General features: G+C 37.9%; 1 protein-coding gene across 1 annotated transcript in view; it reads right to left on the minus strand.

The window, feature by feature from the left end:
- Optix (optix) overlaps positions 1–13,653 on the minus strand; it is a 107,699-nt gene extending 94,046 nt beyond the window's left edge. The window contains exon 1 of the mRNA XM_022069037.2: positions 12,631–13,653. Coding sequence (XP_021924729.2) covers positions 12,631–13,547 — 917 coding nt within the window. The 5' untranslated portion in view covers positions 13,548–13,653. The remainder of the gene's footprint in view (positions 1–12,630) is intronic.
- Between the last annotated feature and the right edge of the window lie 698 nt (positions 13,654–14,351).

Genomic DNA, 14,351 nt, shown 5'->3' on the forward strand with positions numbered 1-14,351 from the left:
AAATTTCATTCCATTGTTAGTCTTCACTAAACTATAACACGTAATCGTGTATTGATTTCCTAGACACATAGCATGCAGGGTGGTTCCAGCGCTTTGGTTGTCTCCTCTGTCGTTCGTGTACTATGAAAGAAGGAGATTGCAGCTTCCGAAACATTGTAGCTTTATTGTTTTTAATTTAGACGACGGCAAAATTCAAAAATGCAGTTTTACGTGTTATTGTGATTGTATAAAAGTGTCTCGTTGACACTACGTAATGAGTATATCGACTCAGAAGTGATGGAGATGTTGAAGTTGGCCTAGGCGATTATTTATTGGAACTGAACTCAGAGAAAATCATCGGAACTTCTTTCTGGAATGTCATAACAAATAATGAAAATGAGTTTCGCACTTGCTTCCAAGATTTTGCCTACCTGCTTATTGAAGACGGCCTTCGATCATAAAAAGTTACCTCATTAATTTTATTAACATCACAGACCAAAATTATTTAAATAAAATTAACTAGTTAATGTCTCTAATCGACAGTGTAATTTGATTATTTATTATAAGACTGAAATACACATAACTGTAAATGAAGTGGTTGTCCAGTAGAAAGCTAGGACCTGCCATCAGCAACAGTTGGAGTAAACAAATCTTCCATTCACCTGCTTTAAATATTTAACGCACAGATTTACACGAGATTTTAAAATCGTCTTAAATATAACTGTATCGGAAAGTATTTATAAAACCGTGTGAAGGAAGTACCTTATGTAGTAAGCACTATTTACTATCGCAAGTAAAACATATGTTAAGGAAAACATCCCATGCACAGCCCAGACACAGGTTTATACAAAGGAAGGAAAAGCTGAAATACATGATAAACTTAAGGCTAATAATATAATATGTGAAGAGATGCAAATACCATGTAGACAGAATAAAGTTAAATATCTGAAGACAACCTGGAATTGTAAAGTTACATAATGAATAGTATGACAGAGAAAAACGAGACGCAACAAAAATTCTTTGTGTTTCACATAAGCTTTAACGTGTGTAATCTTTTAAAACGATAATATTTTATATACAATATGAATTTTGGTTAGTTACCGTAAGAATAAAAGCAATTTGAGGGAAGAGAGAGAAATCCCAGGCCTACAAAATGTGTTTCTGTCTGTTCAATATTAGTTACGATGTGCCTGATCGAAATCACGTAAACAGTAACAGCAACAAATTAAATTCCCACTTTCTGGAAATGAGTAGGCGTAAAATATAATCTGCAGAATATGGCACGCGCACTTAGAACAGTTGAGATTATACATATGTAATCAGTTCACGATTCTGAATCCTTTCTGTGTAGACACTACTAAATTATTGACACAAGAAAACGTAAGTTAAACTGTACGTGAAGTTTGTTTTTGTGTATTGTTTGAGTTTCTCTTCGGACAGCTGTACGTCACTGCTTACAGTGTGTTTTAACATCTCATGGCGCCAACATGAGAACATGACATACTTTTTGTGTGGGGCTATAAACATTTCTATGGGCTTCACAATCACATGTTCTGGGCATGGTATTTTGTTCAGAAGTATGTCTCAGAAGTTAAAGTCATATATAATAGTATTGATAGAGTACATTAAACCGATATCCTGGGAGTTTTACTTTAAATCAGCTCATTAAATAGGACCGGGGAGAGGTCAGATGGTGATATTACGAGAGTTAAATAATTAATCGGTGAATTTAGGAGTTCAATGCAGACTGATTTATTAGTTCTGCATGCAATTTGATGGCCCGTAGAAATATTTGGTTTAGGAGATGCCTTAAAATTCCATGACAAAAATATTGGCGTTAAAAGAAGGGTACTTGTAAAGTTAAAACAAATTTAGAAAGATATGCTTTAGTGGCCTATTTTACAAATATCGTAGCCTATTTGCTGGTTTTAATAACGTACGATTTTAATGCTCAAGTGTTGAAGATACAAATCGGGCCACGTCACACAGTCCTCGCCTGTTATTAAATGGGCCTATCCATTTTATGTTTGTCAATAAATGTTTCAGAAGAAATTTGTAAGTTTAGTTTTATAAGAAATGGGATTTGTGTAGCGTTATTGACCGTTACGGATTAATGTTCAAATTACCTGACGAATTTTGGTGTAGGTTCCATCATCGGAATGGAATACAATTGAGAAATGAAAAGAATGGAGTTTAGGAATTTAACTGAAGAAGGCAGATGCAATTGACACTAATTTTTCTCAGGTACTGACAGCAGGTCAATGCTTCTGTAGAATTTACAGTGTAATGTTAACTACAATTTAAATTCCTGTATTATTACTCACAATTATTTAAATCACTGGTAAGACAGACGTATTAATAAAGCCAAATATGCTTCCCACTTGCCATGGTCGACCTGGCAGAACGGTGGCGAACAGTATAGTTTATTTTCACCCTCGACCGAAGTGTAAGTTATTATGTTATATTTAAACAGATAACAGAACCTATAGTCTATATATATGATGAATAATTCGCGTTAAAATATGTATTTAATGATATTTTTCTCTGCTCTAATAGCAAAGTTTTCAAATTCTCTATAGAAATATTTTTATTATGCACACCGCGAGGTTGTGGGTAAGTTGATTTTGTTAAGTGATTTGTAAATTCAAGTTCTATTTCTGTAAAGTCTTGGACATATGCCTAGTTCAATCAAGGATTTGTGTCTCGCAATGATTTACTAGCAAATCTGACGAGATGTGTCTAGCAGCTGTGTGCACATGATAGAAGCAGCTCCAGAGTGTCATTTGCAAGGGTAAAAAATGTTTCCGTTACATTCGAGTCTTAAAGCATGTCCTAAAATGTAGTATTAATTTAAAAATTGTATTACTTCATATTTAAAAAGTTGAAAACAATTCATCACTATTATTGTTACACTGAAAAAGTGTCCCAGTACCCACCAATTAAATAATAAACTATGAAATTTTTCAGGAAGTATTTCACCGATCGGAATAAAATAATAAAAATTTTCTTGGATATAGCCATCGTCTAGTAAATCAAATATTAATACATTTACTAGACGATGGATAATATCAAAGTAAATGTATATTCAAATGACTCATCACCATCGTCAAGAACTTTTAGATTTGGAATAAAATAAGCCTATTACGATATTAGGTCTATCTTTATGTATAGAACCTACTCAATTCGAGTGAAGATGCTCAGTGAAAATTGTTCCCTGCAACTTGTAAAGACGAACTTCCAGACTGAGGACATCTGAAAACATGACGTTGAAGAGAATATATGAACCTAGGAGAGATAAAGTAAGAGAAGGATATAAAAAATAACACAGTAAGGGACTTCGTACTTTGTACTGGTGTTTTTGAATGTATCATTACGTTTATCAAATCAATTAAACGATGGGCTGGGAATGTAGCAAGCATATGAGGGAATGCAAATGCATACAAACTTTTAGTCGGAATAACCGAAAGGAAGCGTTCATTTTGAATAACTAAGCACCGAAAGGATAACATTGAATCATTTGGCTCGACCTGTGGCTGGCTGTTATAAACACAGTTAATGAACAGTTGAGGAATATCTTGAATAGCTGAGCGACTATTAGCTCCTCAAGATCATCTCAGTCCCATGGAGACAGTTTTTGAAAACGAGTACATCTTGTCATCTACAGCAAGCATTTCATTTAGAACAATAACATGCCGCAAGCCGTTTCTTATCATTGTATTTGCGTAATCATATAGAATAGAATCCACTCTCCTCACCCGAGTTTCAATAACTCTCCTGCAGTAAATAATTCGAATTTCCCTGAACAGAGGCGGAGAGCACAGGTCCTGCTACTTGCTGGTAATGCTGAGTCTGAGGCTACAACTTTCCGAGGGCGTATGCACTGCGTCTCTTATATAACGTCTTATTCTACTTGATTCACTAGCACAGGGCAGTAGCTACTGGGATAGAATGGAGTAAAACAGTGCTGTAAAATACGTCAATGAATTTTAACCTTGTTCAACAGACAGAAGATAAAATTAAGTTGTGAACTAAACGCAGTCAGATACATCGTTATTCTTATTCTTATTCTTTTCGTCGTCTACTTCAAAGATACAATCCCTACAAGGTAAATCATTCAGTCTATTTGTTTTGGTTTAATTTTGTTTTAATCTGCTCCTACCTAAGTATGTATTTATAAGTGTTTTCCTGTCATGGGCTATATGCCGTTGGCTAGCACTCTAATAATAGAACTGAATTTTTATTATTGTTATAGATGTTATTGCTTATTATCAAGGACATATTAATTACGAGGTAACACCTTTTATATTACAAAGAAAATCAGTCTAAAAACATTAATAACATATTGTATATGTTAAAATTCCTTTTCCTGCTTGATACCTATTTTCAGATGTTTCTTTATCAGCTTTAAACAAGTTTATACAACAACTCAACAACAATAATAATAGTAGAATTCAGTTCTTTATCATTATTATGCTGATTCGACATTCTAAGTCCAACTACAATACAGTAATTGCAACAATAATAACTTATTCCTTGCTTTTTGTACGATATGCAGCCCCAAATATCCCAATTTTAATTAATTTTAATTTTGAAATACGTGTAGCAGCTGCGTACCGCTCTATTATGTCCTATTCAAGTAAAATAGGCACGTGTTTAAACTAAATTCATATTTGCGCGTTCTTGAATTAAAATATAAAAAAAAGCTTAACTTTAGAGTTGGTAGAATTTGGCGGTCATGACGTTCCTCCGAAACTAGTTGCCTCCTTTTTAAAGGGCCCGTATAAGACACTGAATTCGACATGGTTGTTGCAGATCTATATTTTATAGGATATATTAATATATACACGTTATGTGTTAAGAATTTAATTGGAAACTTTAGTAATTAAATTCATGTATGAACAAACAATCGAAATTTCTCATATAACAGCAATAACGTTTCTCTACCAACCTGTATTATGGCAAAGTTATGTATAGAATTTTCCCAGTATGCTGAAATACGTGACAAGTAATTAGGCCTATTTAGTTGTCCTTGTTTTCACTGCTTGTTAAGATTAGCGGCGTCCAAAGGCTCAATGGGTACTTTTAGATTTTTACAAGCATTATTACATTTCAGACTGAAAACAACCCTAGTTGCCTGTAACAACGTAGGTGCACATTTTAATGTCAGCTAAAGTAATGTTTAATTCAAAAATAATAAATTTATGGAGAGAATTGCTTAACAAATATTTTCATAATTTGTGCTACACGTCATAAATCATAGTGATGACGAAATCAAGGAATGAGTTGCATAGAGCACCGAGCTCACTTGCTGTAGGGGGGCTTAAAAATGCACAAAAAGAATTTAATGGAAAATCCTGAAATAAAGAATCCACCTTTAAGACCGAGGTGTAGATATATGGATTAGTTAAAAATCTATCTTAAAGAAACAGAATGAAACACTGCATACTGGAATTATCTGGCTCTGGATAGGCACAAGTGGAGAGCTCTTGTGAAGGTTAATGAAGTTCCAGGTTCAATTAAATGGCAGGAGAGTTCTTGTCTTGTTTAGTGACTTGGTTTCTCAAGGACTCTGCCCCATGGAGTTAGTTAATAGCAAGTTGTTTGTGTTGACGTGTAATCTTAATTTTGAAAAATTAGGTTTCGTCAAAAATCTTGTTTTTTTTAAGCATGACCAGTCAATATATAAACGTCTGATGTATGACATAAGGTAGATATTTCTAGCACATCAAAATCTACTAATTGGATCAAAGAATTATAAATATAAAGTACTTAAAAGCTCATTTTGATAATAGAATATTTTAAATATTACAGTTTTATTGACCTCTAATTTTATTTTAGCCTTCGATTTAATTTTTAATCTTTGTAATAGTTCTGTCTCAGAGATAGAAAACCTTAATTTATACTTAACTTTTAAATATTCCCGAATTAGTTTTATCGAAATCTATACGGGCAGAATGCTATTGACAGTGTTCTGGCAGGCAGACATAACAAAATCGACCAGGGCGATTTGTTATACAAAATTTCCTAAATGGGAACATTTTTAACTCCATAACAAATCCGGTATCCCGATGACAGAAGCTTAATACTATAATGGGATGACTAATTACCAGCACAGCTTCAGAGAACGAGGTCTGTCAGTATATCAGACCTTTGTAGCCGGCGACATTTTTTTCATTTTCTAATTATTTCCTCCAATTTGGGCCATGAAGTAATTTACACTGAAAAACTACAAGACTAATGTACAATAGTCGGTATATTGATCTTACATTAGACAATCATTAGGCCTACTTCTAGCAGTATTTTATGATATTGTAATTACCATTACTGACTGAAATGTTATGTTTGTATATTATAAGCTTCTTATTGTCATCGCACTAACACGGCCTTATTAGTTTGAAGATACATTATCAGTTGGAATTATTTTTTAAATAAAATACTAATAGTTTTGGTTATCCTGTTCTACTGTTTCATTCCTTATCGGAACACGAATGCCCATATTTGACTTGAATTTATAATTTGCGTATTACAAATTTTGATATAGATAAATTTGTTTTAAAAACTATTTATAAAACAAAATATTATATTGTCTTCATTACATAGACAATTACATTTGAAACTCTACAAATCGTAGGTTTCTAATATATCTTAATGTTAACGAATGCAGTTGGACTCGCGGAATAGCGTGTTGGAATTGAGCCTAGATAATTTGTCTATACGATTAAATCGTTATCGAATGAAAGTTTTAATCACCTGCACTTTCAAGCGTGTTGTAGGTTTTCTATTGTTAATGGTATTAATATTTTTCTGCTTGGGAGGAAGAAAATAAGCAGACGAAATAAAATAAGCAATTGCAGGTTTTGTCTGCATTAAATTTTTCAGATATACCTAAAATATTCGGCACATCGCATTGTTTTAATTGTTGATTTAAACATTATATTTTAGAAAAATTGTAAATAGGTCTATAGTTTTTCCATAAATCCAATTATTCATTAGTTATCGCCATCAAAACAAAATATACATAAAGATTTCGTGAAGCCACTATGTTTTACTTACACGTTCTACTCTCTTCAAAAAATTTTACATAGCCAATATTTCAATTATCTGTTACCACATGTTACATGATTTTAATAGTCTATAGCCTAGCCTATTAATAGGCACTAGTATCGCTCGCACCTCATAAGTTTGTGCCCGCTTTGATGCTATTGCCAGTATTATTTGCGTTAACGTTCGTATCAAATGTCATCAAAATTAGTCCAGTTCAGTGGTTCTCGAGTTGAAACATTCAAATCGGTAGACGGATAGAAGCAATCAGCCCTGTGCACCCTTATTGCACGCAAGGGAAGCATAGAAGGTAAACATTTTCATAACCGCCTCTAACTGTTAACAGAGATACTATGTGTTTTCTTGAATGTAGGAACTAAATTTGTAAATATTATGTACCTTAGTCATACAGGACAGATTTGATTTGATTTTTTAGCCGTGGTGTTCCGCACAGAATTTTGGAACGTGAATTTCAATTCGTACGCATGTCACTTTCCTTATAAGTTTTAAGCTTGCCTTTGGCAATACTGTTAATTTTGTTTAATGTTTTTAGAGGTGAGAGTGTGTGTCTAGCTATTTGCGATCATCGAAGACATAAGATATGAAGTGATGCTATTGTGAACTAGATGCGTATATTTTCGTGTTTTGAAACTGAGTGGCAGAGTAGTGGACAGATGGATTGACGGTTGTATGGACAGATGAACTGCAACATAAGTACAGTACAATACACTGTCGAGTATCCTACGGTAATTCTGTCTTAAGAATAATTATTAGGTGTTCTTTGAACAAGCGAAAATGTGTCAATTCTTATTCACATCCACACAATAGGTCTACCATGTGTTGGAACTTCATACAGTGTCAGAATAAAACTACAATTTCCATTAATTTAGGTCTATTATCGGATTGACCAAATTCAGAACATCGACTAAATACGTGCATATCGCAATTTTATGCGTACAAATCTTCCCGTATATGATTTTGTGAATTTATACCCAATTCTTTTAGTGATAAAATTCAATATTCTCGCAAGATTTTACGAGGGACCAAACTTAAATTTGAAAATTTAGAATACCATTATGTGTGATTTAATACCCCGAAGTGCAGAATTTACTTAACTTCTGCTTAAAAAAGAGACCAAACCATCTGGCTTTCTTACGGATGCATGGAACGTAATGAACATGTATGTATGATAAATCGAGCTACAGAGATAAGGTCTTCTTCGCGCTAATTATAATACACCTCGGTACAAGAGAAACTAACTGCGTTACAGACTGCTCCGGAAAGTGGAACCCTACAACATTGTCTCGCTCGACGACTATCGCGCGTATATCGACTGGATCACGAAACAAAGTTTTCGTATTTAACGCGGTGTACTGGTTCTGTCCACGTGATGAGGTTTATTCGCCCGTATCTGGTTGCTGACTTAACTAGATTCTGATTAAAACAAGTAACAATTTATTGCAGGTTGCTGTGTTAACTTTTACATCCATGGATTCGAACTCTGGCGACGGAATTTCTGATTGGTATTTTAAAACTTCTGGTTTACTACCGTAGTGTGTTCAAATAAATAAAATCTTCTCATTATCCTTGTTATTCTTAGCTTTGTAGTCATGTTCAAAGGTGGGTTCACAGGCTTGTGGTATTTTAGCTTAGGATAGGGTCCGTTGGCGGGCGGAAGTACGTAAACGCTGTGATAAATTGTCGAGTTCCTCAAAAACAGGTAACTTCTTCACCTGCAGATAAACTGTCAACTTACTCGACTATCCTGTACCATATATTTCCGAACAATTTGACTACTTTCATGTTTACTTGGTGTTGTTTATTTATTCACATAAACGGTCTATAGGCAGTTTGTTACTGAATGAAAGGACAGGGACTGTGAAAAGCCATGAAAATTCTCATGCAATACATGCAATTACAGTAGCGAACTATTATAATAAAAGGTCAGATCTGAGACTTTCACGGCAACGATATTGAAGATGGCTGTCTTCTGGGATGTAGCACAGTGCAGTCAGTAAGATATTAACCGAAATTTCAGTGAAGCTGATGTCTGAGGAAGCAAGCGCCTCTGAAACATCCGTGACTGTATTCTGGAATACACTACACTGTGCCGAGTCCCTGAACAGTCGATCATATTTACTGTAAAGAAAATCATAGAGGCCTATTCACATATGAATAATCTGTATCCTCTACCGTATATATAGCCTATTAGTCTTACATAAAATATAAGTTGCTATACGCTTAGGGCTTATGCTACTTTAGAAGTTATTATTAAGCTTTTGTGGTCTTCCTACGGGTCTGATGAAATTGTCGTACTTTGGATTTGCAAGGACTGACCAGACAATGGACATGCTGACTTCACTTACTCAAACTTATGTCTTCAGAAGAACTTAAAGTTTCATAAAAAAATACAGGCCTGAACTCGGTATTAGGCGAACGCAGTATTTTGTGTAAGGAAACTTGATAAATAAATAAAAAATATATGCCTATGATACCCGCTGTCTATCATCCTCACGTCCACCATTTCCAGCATAAGGCTTGCATCAGTATGTCAGTGCAAAATTTCAAAATTAATTATGGTTTCAATGACACGTACAGGCCAGTATGACAAACGAATAACGTCACATCCGGAGAGACTGTCCTAGTCAGAATGAGGCAAGTTGTTGTATAAATTTGACACGGACCGCAAAATATAGGGTACGAGAGTAATCTAAAAACTTTATCTGCATTGACCAACACTTCGCAGTATGGAAATAAATGGATTTGCTTCATTGACGGAATACAATGATTTCTCAAATTAAAGAAATATTCTAGGCCTATAGCCGAACTTGGAAACAAGGAAATAAGAACGACCGACCAATTAGGCCGGAACAATTCAAGCTTCGGCCCAAATTCTGGACAATAATAGTACCATCGTCAAGGCTTAAGTAATTATACCAAGACTTACTATCCGATCTAAAAATTCGTTCATTGTAATGAATGTCATTACTGTTATTACTCCATACTGTTAGCCTGAAACCCATTAAGGAGAAAATGAACATACTTGTCATAAATCTAGGCCTATAGAATTCTGTAAGCGTTTTCCGGTAATTGAATCTGTGAATGAATGACGCCGTGCGACCCCTCATTCGGAAGCTAACGTCGCCGTGACGGTATCCTGAAAGTAAAAGTTTTGCGACCAGACTTACGAAAGGTGCGAAATTACGCTATTTCAGGTTACCATAGCAACGAGATTTCAGGCATTAACACGTAAGAACCTATTCTGCAGCGTTGTGTAACCTCTAGAGCCACGGACGAGCGAACATTAATTTGTAAATGTTGTTATTTTGTGTGAATAGGCCTATGTGAATATAAAGTTTATCATAAATTACGGATTAGTTTGTGGATTTAGAATACTTTCTGTTCTCAAATAGGCACTTAGAAATTACAGAAGCGTTTTTTGCTAATTGCAATTCTGAGTGAAAGGAAGGGTCTGCAAAAGTGTAATGAGCTCACGGGGTCGTCTACGTAGACGTTGCAAAATTCATCGACTTCAGGGCACAGACACTTTTGCGGCATAGTGTAAGTAGGGATAGCGCACAGCGCAGTGCACCTTGAGATCGTGGAATATCTGCTTCCACAGTGGCGATTTTATGAATGAAACGTGGGATCATTGCCAAGTCTTTCATTTGAACATTCTGCTGCTATTGTATGGCTTACTTCCCTCGACCACGACGCAATGATGAGTTTTAACTATGCGCTACGATATGTAAGATTTGAGGTTTTCACAGCGGTGAGTATGAAGATTTCTGTCTTCTGGGTTGTTACGATGTGTAGTCTGGTAGATGTTTACCAACGTTTCAGAGGTCATACTGCCTCCATCATCAGGGTGTCATCGCAACAACCCAGAAGACAAAAATCTTCGATCCTACAACAGTTGAAGGGCGTTCGAATCTTTCTCTGCAGACCAAAATCAGGGATTTTCATGTTTTTACAGCACCAGAATGGCTACATAGAAGTATTTCCGATTACTGCAGTTGATAACCAATTGTTACCTTAAAACAATTTTTACATAATGGATTATTCAGTAATTGTTGGAATGTGATTATGTTTCTGTGGAGCTGTGTATGTAACGCCCTTTGTCCAACCCCAAATGTTACATGAGTGAATATGGGGTAGCGGTGAAATGATACTGATAAGGAAAACCGAAGAACTGATTATAAGCTGTGTCAGTGCTATTTTGTCCACCACAAATCCCATGGGGAATGGCGTGGGCACAAACGCGGGACCTGACCGCCTGAGCTACGGCGCGGTCCGATTTATAAGGTGTTAATCGCATTTATAAGAACTTTAGCGAATACGATTATTTCTGTTCTATTAATGTTGATTATTTGATTGTGGGTGGTCATATGTGAAGTGCAGTTGGTTACCTATCGTAAATGTTAATTAGTTTGTAAAGGTACCTGATAGAAAAGTGAATTTACTCTGCAAAATGATTATCGGTGCGACAACTATACTCGCTATGACCAGACTTCAATTACAGCGACGTTCTTCAGACCGTGATTTGCTAGTTTATGTACGCACTGAGACACTTCGTCGTACTTTCGCTTATCAGGCTGCTCTATGGATCATATAAAGCTCGTTAATATAGAATGTGAATCAGTAATTTGAATTTTTGCTGGTCGCCAGCTCTATGCTTAAACGGGTGGGCGATATTATTATTTAATTCCTACCTATAATAATTATTATTATTTTATTACTAATATTATTGTGTCGGTATGTACTAGGCCCACAGGCCTACATCTACAGAATCAGTTAGGCTAAATGCACTGAAATTTTAATATTGTTAGGCCAGTAGCCTTCTTTTCGTAATAGGTTAATGTAGACTGACATGCGAACATCATCGTAAGATATTTAACTAATCACGATCAGTAGCCAGGCTCTCTGAAATAAAATACCGACCGGTTGAAGGCAGCACAGAGACTTTCGTTCGACGCGATTTCAGGAATGATGTTAAGAGTGATTCCTGCTCGTTTCGGGATGAGTGATGTCTATTCGTTTCCCGTTTGCATAGGGAAATCACACAGAAAATGAGATACGTGTTATTAATATTCTCGAAAATACTTTAATGCATGCATGATATCACATTCTAGAAGTGTTTTAGTTTTGTGACAGGGAACGTCACTCGCAAAGCCATCAACAAAATAATCCCGGTGACAAATTTTACGAAGAATTAAACAAATAAAAAGACGGATGCAAAATCTGAGTGGGTTACACTGTAAAGTGTAACTATTATAAGATCTTGTAAGACGGAAAGATTTTAATAGCTTTATGTAGCCGTGTTGTGAGACGGACAGTCGCTGTCCCTTTCTGCATAGTATTGTTTGACTTACGTTGATTCCACGGCGTACCGCAAAAATTTATAACGCGTCTTAGATTGGAAATTGCTGACAAGAAATTTGTTTTTAAGAACAAGCAAGCTTATAAATAAACTTTCTTCTTCCTATGCGTCATAAATGTGCATTTTCATGACGAGAATTAATTCTTTCTGGTCATCCTGCTTTTGAAACTGTGCACGACGGACACTAGGTCTTGCGTACGTAACGAGAACTTGATGGAATTCGCACTCACCTGTTTTTAGCGGCAGCCGCGCGATCCCTCTGCCGGCGATTCTTGAACCAGTTGCCGACCTGAGTCGGTGTGAGTCCCGTTGCCTGCGCTAACTCCCGCTTCTTCGTGGGATTAGGGTACGGGTCCTGCAGGTACCATTCCCTAAGCAGACTCCTGGTTCTCTCCTTGAAACAGTGTGTCTTCTGCTCGCCGTCCCAGATCGTCCTGGGCAGTGGGAACTTCTTGCGAACTCTGTACTTATCCACTGGCCCTAAAGGACGTCCTCTCAGTTTCTCGGCTTCTTGGTAATGCGCCTCTAACCACATCGCCTGTAATTTTCCGTGTGACTCTTTCGTGAACTTATGGTGTTCTAATATGGTGTACATATCTCTGAAATTGCCGCTGTGAAAGGACACTATGGCCCTCGCCCGCAGCACGGCTTCGTTTTTATTGAGTTCCGAGATGTTCGGGTGCGCCACGGGAAGCGACCAGAGGAATCGTGCAAGCCTCTCGATATCACCACTTTCTTCCAGCGTCTCGCACACGGCGGCCACTTGCGAGACCGTGAAATTCAGCGTCGGTAATGCGAACATGGGGCTCGGTATAATGGGTGGGGGCGGCGGGACGACGACTGCCGGCGCACCGCCCCCGGACGCCGCCGCGGCCGCCGCCAGCGCCGTCACCGCCGCCGCGGCCGCCGCCGAGGAAGGGCCCAGTCCCTGCGGATGAACTGCGTTCAGGCCTCCGAGTCCCAGAGCCATCGCGTGGGCCACCACGCGGTTCCGACAGGGCACGTCGTCCTCCTCGTGGAGGTGGTGGTGGTGGTGGTGCAGATGGGGTGTTGGCGGCGGCGGCGTCTGCTGCCTGGGATCCACCGCGACCACGGGGGAGCCAGCCGCCTGGTGGCTGGCGGGACCTATGTCTTGTCCTCCGCGCATTCACTGCCTAGCAACTCGTCATCATGGCCTATCCGTGTCACGACTTATCAAGACACCTAGTGTCACTGTCTCCCTAATCAACATCATCGCTCGCAACACACACAAGAACCCCTCCTCCACTTGGACGACAGCGCGCTCCGATACGACCAGCAGCTGCAACCCCCCTCCACTGAGAGTCAGTGGAGGGGGAAATCTTTGTTACTAGACTCCTCCCTGATTGGCCGATCGTAGACTCGTTGTCATGGTTACGCCGTCCATCAACGTCAGCCCTGCCAATCACGAGGCAGTGCTGGTGCGATAGGATAAGTTTCAGGTCTGTTTGGGCTCCGTAGCAGCAAAAACTGGCTTGGCGGGGGAGGGGGACTGCGCCGAGACTTGGGGAGGGAGGTGACATTACTGCACTCTCCTTGTTTGCTTGTTGGAAGGGCGTTGCTGCTCCGTTATAATACACTCCGAAACCTCTGTACAAGTCAACGGAGAAGACGGCTAATTACCGGCAGGGTCACTGTGGAACGCGTCTCATACCCTGTTCTTTTTTCTGTACAGAACCGAATGTTCGAAGCCTTCGTACACGACTTTGCGAAATGTGCACAGGCAGTTAGAGTTCTTATTGGAATCAGTGTTTTCTGGAATGACCTGATACTATGCAAAGCGTCCACGCCTTTTATTCTAACTACAGACATTTCGACCATTAAATTTTGCTACCGATGATGTAAGACGAATTACTGATTTCTTAGATTGGGCTACATCACAAGAGGATGCTAAATCTACAAAGTCATTACGCAGCCTAATCACAATTCATTC

The sequence above is a fragment of the Zootermopsis nevadensis genome, unplaced genomic scaffold (assembly GCF_977971745.1).
Source record: "Zootermopsis nevadensis isolate Lab colony 2312 unplaced genomic scaffold, Znev_1.0 Znev_ptg000002l, whole genome shotgun sequence".
In the NCBI taxonomy this organism is placed as follows: Eukaryota; Metazoa; Arthropoda; class Insecta; order Blattodea; family Termopsidae; genus Zootermopsis; species Zootermopsis nevadensis.